General features: G+C 46.6%; 1 protein-coding gene across 3 annotated transcripts in view; it reads left to right on the forward strand.

The window, feature by feature from the left end:
• The first annotated feature begins 4065 nt into the window (after positions 1-4065).
• Map2k1 (mitogen-activated protein kinase kinase 1) overlaps positions 4066-11393 on the forward strand; it is a 59802-nt gene continuing 52474 nt past the window's right edge. Inside the window, exon 1 of one of the 3 annotated variants that reach the window (XM_033756008.1) lies at positions 4066-4235. In XM_033756008.1, coding sequence (XP_033611899.1) covers positions 4081-4235 — 155 coding nt within the window. In that variant the 5' untranslated portion in view covers positions 4066-4080. Of the gene's footprint in view, positions 4236-8049; positions 8290-8374; positions 8458-11393 lie in introns of those variants that run through there. The other 2 variants (XM_010643269.3, XM_010643270.3) reach the window with 2 other exon arrangements.

Below are 11393 nucleotides of genomic sequence, written 5' to 3' on the forward strand. Positions count from 1 at the left end.
GCAGCTTCTCCGGAGGGACCCCTCGTCCCCCGGCTGCTGGCTGACGCGAGCCTCCAGGACTCTGGCCTGTACGGGATGGGGGCGACTGTCTGGGAAAGATTGAGGTCGCTTCGGGGCCTTTGACACCTGTCCAGGCCTCGGAGTTGGCAGCCGCCAGCCCCGTGTTCCCCTCGTGCCTGACACCTGTGGAGCCCGGAGCCGGTCGCCGCCTGGTGGGCGGGGGCCGACTTTTCTGGGGCTTTGCGTGCTGACTCTGGGGACTCCCAGTCCTTGGCCTTCTTCCTGGGAACTGTGTTGCTGGAAGGGAGTGGCATTTTTTATCTCATCGTTCGTTCATTCATTCAACAAACTGCCTGCTCCCAGCACTCAGGAGCCTAAGGCAGGAGGATCACTGAGTTCCAGGCCAGCCTGGGCTACAGTGTGAGTTCAAGACCGGCCTGAACTGCATAGCAGGACTTTGTCTCAAAAAACAAAAAGAAAAACTAACAAACAATGAAGCAAAACCTGTTGCCTCTCTGGTGACTCCAGGGTTTTCCTTACAGAATCAGGAGCCCTAAACTGACCTAGGACGTGAGCACCGTGACCATGGAAGCCACACAGGAGGTGCTCTATATTTGCAGCCTCTGATGTTGCTCACGAACCAGCGCTTTAATTTTCAGGAGGCCGTTTTGTGGGGTTCCTGAGTTCCCACAGCACTCTGGGGTCCTGTATAAAGGACAAGTCTTTGAGGGACAGACAGACACCTGGCTGGCTGGAGAAATAACTAGAAAAGATTACATCCCCCCCTTGGGAATCTAACCCAGAGCCTTCACTCTGAGGCCTTTTTAATTTATTTTAAGAATGGGTCATGTTGGGCTGTGGATTTAGCTCAGTGGTTCTCCCAGCTCCCTCGCAAGCGCAAGGATCCCAGAGTTCATTTCCTGGTACAAAAAACAAACAAACAGACAGAAAAACTGAGATGCTAAGTTGCTACATAGCCCAGGCAGGGCACAAACTTCTGGGTCCTCCTGCCTCAGCCTCCCAGAACATTAGAGGCATGACCCCCACCCTGAGGGTCAGGTTTTTAATCTTTCCCTGAATGCTAGTGGCTTTAGGAAGCCAACTCTTGAAATGAACAAAGTAGGCAAGCAGGCATGACCTCTCCCCTTTGGTGATCTTTGTGGCCTCTCCTTAGATTTGAATAACCTCGACCAGTGGGCTTGGTGGCTCCCTCTGTGCTGACCACAAGGCCAATGGCAGCTGTGTACTGTGTGAGCTTAGCCCGGTTCCCCTGCTGCTGCCCCTCAGTGCCCTAGTGGCTATTTTGCCTGGGGTTGACTTGTGTTTTGATGGTCCCTCAGTAATTTTGCTCTTTTCACGGCCAGTTTTGACCATGGTGGATTCTGACTGAATGCTGGCCCTGGATCATCCTTTGCCTGTTTGATTTGGAGGCTGATACTGAGCAGTACCCGGTGTCAGTTCTGTTAATTGTAACATCTTTACTTTTGCAAGGAGGTGGGGTGATTTCATTCCAAAAAAAGCAGAATAAAGAGCATAACAAAAAAAATGACAGCAAAATTTCGGTGGGGTTCTAAACAGTGTTTGAAAGGTCAGGCTGTGTTTGAAGCCTGCTACTGTGGCTTTATGATCCATCTTAGTCTTGCTGAGGCTTAGAATTATTTTATTTTTTTCATCTGAAAATAAGGGGTTAATAATAGAACCTACTTAGGGTAGTTTTGACAGTTAAATGAGCTATTGCAGAGTAAGCTTTCCAAAAACGCTGGTCACCAGGCTTTGTCATTGGTAGAAGCTGAGCATGAAGAGGGTGCTGGGTGGTAGTTTCCATCTGGGGTGGTGGGTGTGTGGATGTGTCCTGTGATTCTGGACAAACAGCCCTCCCTGGCCTGCTCTTCTGTGCCACCTGCACCACCTCCGTGACTCATGGACGTGTTACAGTGGGAGGCGTCTTAGTGTGGGCTGCGGAGGACAAACAGGGACGGTCCCCACGTTTCCTAGCATTATTTAGGGATTGAGGGTCAGGTTGCTGCAAGTGCTGCTCATCCGGCTGCCAGCAGGGAGAACGTGGTCACCCTCATGATTTCTATGATAAGACCACATGAAGTTTCACAATTTTTTGTTTTTGTTTTCTTGGTGCAGAGGACCCAGCCTGGGGCCCCATGCCTGCTAGACTTGTGCTCTGCCACTGAGCCAAATCCTCAGTCCCTGGCTGCACAGCTCTAAACTCCATCAGACGTGTGAACTAAAGAACACAGAGCCCTTTGATGGCCAGAGCACTTGGTAGGGAATTGTCAGTGTTGCTCGTCCCTTGAGTTTACTTCTAGCATGGCGGTGACCCTGCTTGGAGATGGACCAGACAGTGTGGGTTCTGAAGTTTGAGCAAGTTGGGGGAGGTCTGCAAAAGAAAAAAAGAAACGTTGGGTCAGGGATTTAGCTCAGTAGTGCTGCCTGCCTCGATTGCAAGGTCCTGAGTTTCATGCCCAGTACCAAAAAAATAATAGTCTTTTGCAAGTGTTACAAAGATAGGTGAGCATATTGCTGAGCTCCTAAGTGTTAAAGGTTGTCTCTTTCTGTTCAGGAGGTTTTTCTGGTTCTGCTGCATTTATAATTGGTGAGCTACCTGCTGTGCAGCCCCCACCGCCCACCCCTTGCTGCCTGGTCTAACTGCCTTTGCTGTGCTCCTCCCTGGCCTTTCACTTCCTCAGCACAGTACTGGTCCACCCTCCTGGCCTTTGCACATGCTCTTCCCTTTGCCTGGGATGATTCATCCCTTCCATTTCCAGCCAGGGAGCACGCTGCTGTTGTCACCCCTCTGCACGTTGTCATTTCGTCAGAGGTTCTTACAGACCATCTCAGCTAAAGTTCCCCCTCTTATGTCCCTTTTTTGGTGTGTGTGGGGTACTTGATATTGGATGCAGGGTCTTTGCCCTGAGTTATATTCCTCTCCCTTATTTATCCATTTATTTTTGAGATAGAGGCTTGCTGTATGGCCCAGGTAGCTCTTGGCTATCCTCCTGACTCAGCCTCCTGAGTGCTAGAATTATTGGTGTGAGCCACTGTTTCCAGCTCTCCAAAATGCTTGGGTATGTAGGTCGTTCCTTCTCTTGGTCACAGCGTTGGCAGTCGTGCACAGGCACCACGTGTTACTTATCTTTTCCCCTAGAATCAGACTGTTGTTTCCAGCTCCTTCTGGCCTTAGAGCATGCTGCCGAGCCTGTCCTTGCATGGCTCCTTTCAGAGCTTGAGAGTTCCCTGCTCAGGAGTGCACTGGGGCGCTGAGGAGCAGGATGATGGTACAGAACTTGCCTAGTGTGGGAGGCTCTGGATTCCATCCCCAACACCAAAGATCAACATCCTGGGTCTTAGGATGCTTTGCTTCTCCTTCCAAGATGAGTCTACTTTATTACTTTATTCTTTTAAAATTTAAGTAAAAATTTTGGGGGCTACTGAGGATCAGGGCATTGTGCATGCCCCACCAGGGTCTGCCACTAAGCCACACCCCCAGGCCAGGGCACTTTTTTTTTTCTTTCAGTGGGAGCTGAACCCCAGAATCTTCACACTGAGCTACATGATTGGCCCTTTTTGTGTTTTATTTTGAGGCAGGATCTCTCTAAGTTGCCCAGGCTGTGTTGGAATATGGGATCTTTCTACCTCAGTCTTTCAGAGCACTGGGATTACAAGTGGGCCCCACCACGTTGGACCTTTGAACTTTGTGACTCTTAGTTTCCTTATCTGTGAAGGCCCAAGATGGCCTCAGAGCCTTACCTGCTCAGGTCGTCATTTTCTCCCACTGGCCTCTTGTATTCTCCAGTCAGCACCACAGCACACTGTCCTCTAATTTGCCCTTTTTTTTCCTTCATAGCACTGCCCACTAGCTAATGTTGGATAGCATGCATTTATCTATCCCCAGTCCCCAAAAATGTCACGATGGTTGGGCTTTGCTTTTCACCTTGCTCTCTGTGTGAAACTTTATCCAGCACACAATAGGAGCTCGTACCCGCGTGAAACCATTGGGCTGTTTCCTGTGAAGGAGCCCAGTGCAGATGAAACAAGACGCCTGAACTCGTGCTTTGAAGGCCACAGATGCTGAAGGAACCTCAGGAGGGGCTGTGCTTGGGATCAGCGGTGTCTGATTCTGATTCTGAGCTGTTGCTTCATAACCTTGAGATCAGAGCTATTTCCTGCATTGTGAGCCTGTTTCTTGCATCAGGAGTTCTGCCAGGCAGGTTCGGAAGGACGTAAGTCTGTTCATCTGTTTGAGGGCAGAGGCCAGCGAGGGAGGGGACCTCGATGTGCTTATGGGTCTTATGTTTCTTCTGAGCTGAGCGCCATGCTCATGAGCAGCTTGCGATGCAGTTTTGTAGTTTTTAACTCAAAGGTCCTGCTGTCTTAAGATTGTTGTCAGTGAATTCGGTCCTGCAGAGCCTGCATCCAGGAGGGATGAAGCTCTGTGGGGACAGAAGTTCCTGAGAATCGGGAAGATTATGGTTTGGCTTGGTGCGTGGGGCTCTTATTTGAACGTAAACACCTCCCACTTTCCCCTTTTTTTAAAAGTTGAGTTTATTGGTACTTTTTCAGTATACAGTACAGTTATATTCATCATTGGGAATCTTATACCTTTACATGACAGATCTTGGTTCTCATTTTTTACCCATATCTCTGCCCTCCCTTCACCTCCTCAACCCTCCCCTATTTACAAAGACTTTGTTTCCATTTTTTCCTTTTTTTGAATTTTTCTTTTCCCTATCCTTCCCACTTTGAGTTTAGGTTTTTTTTTTTTGTTTGTTTGTTTTTTTTTTTTTTTTTTTTTTTTTTTTTCGAGACAGGATCTTGCTCTGCAGTTCAGGCTGGCCTGAACTTGAAGTAGTCCTCCCGCTTCAGCCTCCCAATTGCTCAGATTACAGGTGAGCATTGCCACGCCTGGCCCACTCTCCTTTGAAAGACACAGAGAGGACACTGGCGTAGCTGTTGGGTCTGCCTTGCCTGTCTGGTGTGGTTGTCCCCTTTCCCTATTTACTTGGCTGTGGTCTCCACTGAGCAGCACCCCAGCTGTCCTCACCTTGCTCCCAGCAGGCCACTTCTCCCCTCTGCCTGTCTGCTCAGGGTCTCCTGTGTGGGAAACGCCCTCTCCACATCCTGTCATCACGTGGCCACTGTCCTTGTGTTACTGTTGTCATCGTCATACCCGTGTGGTGGAGCTACACACACACACACACACACACACACACACACACACCCGTGCGCCCTCTTTATTTTTAATGAAGGCAGGACTGTGGCTCTTGTGCACTTGTTGTTCCCCAGTGTCTCTAGCACAGTGCCCGAGATAAATGAATACTACCCATCTTTCAAGACCCAGTATAAAGCTTGCCTCCCATGGATATAGCCTGTCCATCTTTTCTTCATTTCTTTGCCCTTCCCCACCCTCCCTATCCCTTTCTCTTCCTTCCTTTTTTAAAAAAATTTTTTGTACCAAGGATCAAACTCAACACCTTGTGCTTGTGAGGCAGGCAGTGGCCTTCCTTGTTCTTCTTTTTTTTGTTTGTTTTTTGGGTTTTTTTTTTTCCTTTTTTTTTTTTGGTTTTTTTGAAACAGGGTCTCACTATGTAGCTGAGACTGACCTGGAACTCACTATGTAGCCAAGGCTGATCTCAGACTCACAGTGATCCTCCTGCCTCAGCCTCCCGAGTGCTGGGATTACAGGCGTGCACCATCACACCTGGGTCTTTGTTTTTATATAGTCCCTGGTTAGCCAGACTGGCTCAAATTCCTGGGCTCCAGTGGTCCCCCTGCCTCAGCCGCTCGAGTAGCTGTGCACCACTGCACCTGTCTGTAGCCCTCGTTTCTGAGCAAGTCCATGTCACATTAGTTATTTTGTTAGATCACTTCTTGGTTCTATAATTTTTTTTCTGAACAGATTAGAAATCCACCCTCTGACAAAGTCTTTACTGACAGCTTGCCATGCAGTTAGTCAAAGAATAAAGAAATGCAGACTGCAGCGACAGTATCTCATACAGTAGGAGTCATTGTAATGAGTCCTTGTCATCGTTGTACAAAAAAAAAATCCCCCCATCTAAAAACTTAGTTTCAGTGATGCATAGAACCTGATCCCCACCAAATGAGCCAGTTGGATCCAGCAGAGAATTCAGTCCAAGAGAGCAGGTAGGGAAGTGGTACTTGGCTTTGCAGTGAGGCCTCCCAGTGTTGCCTGGGTGAAATCCATCTTCCTGCCTCAGCCTCCTGAGTAGTTGGGACCTTAGGTGCATACCACCATGCCTGGCTCTATTCTTTCCATTTTGGGGGGTATATTTGCAGAAATTCATGGTAAAATAAAGTACCCCAAGAACAAAATTCATCCCAAGACTGTGTCCTATTTTGTTTTATTTTATTCTGTTTTTCAGATTAAACCCAGGGAGTCCTGAGCTGCATCCCCAGCCCTTTTTAAATTTCATTTCACAATAGGATTTTGCTAAGTTTCCCAGGCTGTCTGGAATTTGTGATCCTTCTGCTTCACCCTCCGAGCAGCTGGGATTACAGGTTCACCAACTTGCCCAGCTGTGTCCTTTTTTAATGTCTATTCACATTCGCTCTCTCTCATTCCCAAATTCCTTTGTTTTTCTGGTCTCTCTTATGTAATAAATATCATATTACATATAACACCACCCCCCCATTTTTTTTCCTCAGACAAGGTCTCACTATGTGGTCTAGGCCAGCCTGGACTTGAAGTCACTGTGTAGGCCAGACTGGCCTCAATCTTGAAATCTTCCTGTCTCAGCCTCCCAGGTGCTGATACTACAAAATGTGCATCACCATGCCTTGCATAATCTTGTTTTTTTAATGAGTCCCCTCTTCTTACTTGCATTGCTGTCTAATTCCTTACACATGAAGCATACCTTCCATATCTTTTCCCCTTAACTTAATTACCAGGGAACATGCCCGTTTGGACCTCGGGCTGGAGAGCACTCTTGTCTTGATGCAGCTGATCATTGCCAGTTGGCTTGAGAAAATCAGAACTATTGAACTCAGGGCAGAGCCTTGCTGCTTGATTTTCCTGTGTGAATGGGAGTTGTTTCTGTCACTTCCACAGGAGCACAGGTGGAGGGGGTGGGTCTTTCCACACCTGGAGGAGGTGAGCTCAGAGGGTCCCTCTCTGTCAAGCCTGGAAAGGAAGCCTAGAGTCCCTGCTTTGTTCCTCTTGCTCCTTTCCTGAAACCATCTTGGCTGTCCTGCTGCCCCTGAGTTCGTGTGTGCTCTTCTTGGCCTTTTTCCTGACACTGAGTCCCAGGAGAGCTGCCTGGAAGGAGGGAGGCAGGCTCGCATACCTGTCCCGCTCAGCCAGCTCCCCCTGGAGAACAGCGTTTTGTTGTAAAGTAGCAGATGTCCTCTGAAGCCTGGCAGAGGCACAGCCGGGTTCCAGAAGTGGTTATCCCACATCCAGTTCCTCCGTGGAGCTGTGTGACTCTTGGTGACCTGCTTTGCTGTCAGGAAGGGACAAGCAGAGGTGACTCAGGGCTGAAGACACAGTGGGCCAGGCAGAAAGATCTTCGCCCTCTCTCTGAAGGACAAGGCTTTAGAAACTGCCCTGCATTCACACCTTTTAAAGAAACAACCCCAGGCATCACACGCTTAATGTTGGTGAGTTCTGTGGTAGTCATTAGTTGGGATCAGTGGCTGAGTACCCCGTTTTTATACACAGACATAGTCCTCACACTTAGCATTTCCGTTGGATGAAGAGTAGAATATGAGAAAGTCTGCCTGAGCAAATGGTTGGTTAATTTAGGTGATTTCCAGATTTTTACTTACTGGTGCTCTGGCAAATGGATTTTGAACCAATTTATTTTATTTTGCTTTCACATGAATTCACCCACTAAATCAAGGCAGTGAACTGTGCTACCACCCTTGTTACATATTAACGAATGTGTTTCAAAAACAGGCTGAACCAATTAAAATTGTGTATTTCAGCTATTTCCTCAAGCCTCAGGATTCTCCAATGAAAGTTTAATGTTTTTTGATAGATTAATAGGTGTTATGAGGGTGTCTCTAAAGACGGTTTGCTTTCCTTTAACGTTAGCTGTATTTTTGAAGTGGAATTCTTCTCACTATCTCCCTATTTCCCTTTACTGTTATTGGATGCGTACTGGCTGTGAGGCACTGCTGGGAGCTGCAGCGAGGCCTCTCAGAGATGAAGAAGCTCTTCTCTGCTTCCGAGGGTCTCCCATCTCACGGGGAGTGGGGGAAGTGCCCCAAAGAAGGGGTGCAAAGAAGGCGTTGTCATGCTGGCTGTGTCAAGAGGAGGTGACACCGGAACTGGTCTTGCAGGGTGGCTAGGATTTCCCTGGGGGGCGTGGCAGGAAGAGGGTGCAGGGTGAGCAGCCCCACATAAGTGGGAGCTTGGCTACTGTAGGAGCCACGCAGTGCCTGGGCGAGTTGGTGGTCCGCACGGTCAGAGATGAAGCTGGAGAGGTAGGGTACAGGTGTCTGGGACTGAAGAACCTTTGGGAAATGCAACTCCAAGCTTTTCCCCCTCTGATCATTTTTAAATAGGTATTTCTAATAGTTTTTATGTGCTTCATATTTTATGTGGTTACATTGTCCCATTGCATTTAATATTAAGTTTTTCGTTTGGGGGGTTTTTTTGTACCAGGGATTGAACTCTGGACCTTGTGCTTGCGAAGCAGGCTTTGGAACCACTGAGCTAAATCCCCAGCCCCAATATTAAGTTTTTTTTGTAATTCTCAAAAGCATGTCTTGCATGGGACGGTCTACTTTTTTTGGCATTTTAGAGGTCTGTCACTTCTCCACACCTAGCTAGGGTATGTAGCTTCCTCCTTGGCTGGCCTTTTCTCTCCTTATATGGTTAACTCTATCCCATGTGGAGTTGTGTTTGGTGTGAGATGTGGTTATTTTTTTCTCTACAGTGAGTTCTATGCTACTGGAATTTATTAAATAATACTTATTTACATACTTGTTCAGGTTTTTAAGGTTTACTTTATTTGTTTTTTGTTTTTGTTTTGCAGTACTACGGATCAAACTCAGGACCTTATGCTTGTGAGGCAGATGTGGCGCCACTGAGCTAAATCCCTGGCCCCACTTTTATTTTTTGAAACACGGCATCACAGTGTCATTCAGGTTAGGCTTGAATTCACTGTGTAGTCCAGACTGGCCTTGAACTCATGGCAGTCCTGCCTCAGCCTCCCTGGTGCTGGGATTACAGGCGTATACTAGCATGCCCAGAAGGTTTTCAGGTTTACTTTTACTTAATATTTGTGGTATTTTGATTTAATTCTCAAGTTTCTTTGTAATCTACTCTGTAGGTTTTTTTGAGACAGGGTCTTGCTTTGTAGTGTAAGCTGGCTTTGAACTCACAGGAATTCTCCTGCCTCAGCCTCCCCCATGCTGGAATTTCAAGTGTGTGCTCCCACAGCTGGCTACTCTATGTAGTGTTTTTTTTTTTTTTTTGGTACCGGAGATTGAACTCAGGTCCCTGTACTTGCGAGGCAGGCGGTGGCACCACTGAGCTAAATCCCCAGCCCTACTCTATGTAGTTTTATTAGTATTTTTAAAAATTAGATATGGTTAAAGAAAACTAAAATTTTCATATGATATCTTTGCATGTATTCTATGATGATGTGATAGTTTCTTCCAAATAATTTTCTTGTATTCTGACTTAATATGTTACTTATTATTTTAATGTTGTTGTATTTTTTAATTTGTATTTTTCATCTCCTTTGTCTCTCTCTGTCTCTCTCTCTTTCTCTCTTTTGTACTGGGGATTGAACTCAGGACTTTGCACTTGGGAGGCAGGCACAGTGTCACTGAGCTACGTCCCAGGCCCTGTATTTTTCATCTTGATTATGATTTGATTTGTATGAGTTATTTATATCCTATAGCTTTAAGTTCCTTTATCTGGTACTTTTTGGTTGAATATAGATGTGTTTCTGGATATGTTAGTGACATCTGCAAAGCTTTGGACATTCTCACCTTGACTTCCTCTTGAGGCCATTGTGCATATTTGGGGGGCATTCAGGAATAGGAAGTTCCTAGGATTTTCCTGTCAGGGACTCTGCTGTTCTGCCCCAGGAGCCAGGAGTAGGAAGCAGAACAGGGTAGGGCTGGATGAGGGGACCCTGCAGAGCGCTGTCCTTTCCTCTGAGAAATGGGGAGACCAGGCCCAGCAGGGGAGGGGGCTGTTGGAGCAGAAGGAGGGGCGGGAAGGAGGGGCTGAGCTTGCCCAGCTCTCTTGCAGAGTGTGTGTCTGTGTGTCTGTGTCTGTAGTATATGTTTTCATTTGGAATGCCTACTAGTTTGAAAAATTTCCAACTTTCCTCAGTATTGAATTTGGTGGTGTTACCCAATATTCTAAAAAATTTTTTCTTTTTGTTTTCGTGTAGTAAACTGAGGGTTTGGAAAAGTTTCCCTGTAGAAACCACCATCGTCATAAATGGCTAAGTGAAAAAAGAATAAGGAAACAAGGGGTGGGTATTTTAGTCCTTGATCCTTGGGGGAGGCTTATTTTTTAAGCTTCATATTTTCAGTTTCTTTCTTCTTTTTTTTTTTTTTGGTACCGGGGAGTGAACTCTGGTCCTTGAGCCTGTGAGGCAGGCGGTGAACCACTGAACTAAATCCCTGGCCCCATAATGTCAGTTTCAAAATAACCAAAGCCAAAAGTCCCCTTGAAGTGAGTGCTTTTCTGAAATTGACCTATTTTAGTTGTGTTAGCAAGAAGGGTTCAGAATCTCAAATGCTCTTAAGTGCATTTGTTTTCCAGATAAAATGGGACAGTTGAGTTGAATGAATAATCCACCTGGATGTGGGTCAGATTAAATCTTGAAATTTGGGGAGAAGTGGCTAATTAACCACTCATAGGTTGTCCCATAGCTTTGGATTTAGCTTGTGTTTCCTTTTTTAATGAGTTGCATATTCAGGTTAGTTTTAGAAAATTAGGGCCGGGGATTTAGCTCAGTGGTTCTGGCACCTTCCTCGAAAGTGAAAGGGCCTGAGTTTGATCCCCAGTACCAAAAAATACATACATACATACATACATACATACATACATACATACATATTAGATCACATTAGGCACAGGGTTTGATCCCCAACGCCAAGCCACAAACAAACGAAAGCATCAGACCTTTAGCATACTAAAGAGTCCAGAGTCAAAAATTTTGCCCTCTTTGCTTTTTACTTTTAGTGTTTGCTGTGATAAATCTTTAGGAGTGTCCTTGTAGCCAGACATGGGGGCACACACCTGTAATCTCAGCACTATGGGAGGCTGAGGCAGGAGGATCACAAATTCAATCCCAACCTGGGCAATTTAGTGATTTAGGGAGAGGGCTAGGGATGCAGCTCGGTGCAGAGGCCCTGGGTTCAGTCTGGTTTCCCCTGTAGGGAGGTGGGGG

The sequence above is a fragment of the Fukomys damarensis genome, unplaced genomic scaffold (genome assembly GCF_012274545.1).
Source record: "Fukomys damarensis isolate Sample0158 unplaced genomic scaffold, DMR_v1.0_HiC HiC_scaffold_25, whole genome shotgun sequence".
In the NCBI taxonomy this organism is placed as follows: Eukaryota; Metazoa; Chordata; class Mammalia; order Rodentia; family Bathyergidae; genus Fukomys; species Fukomys damarensis.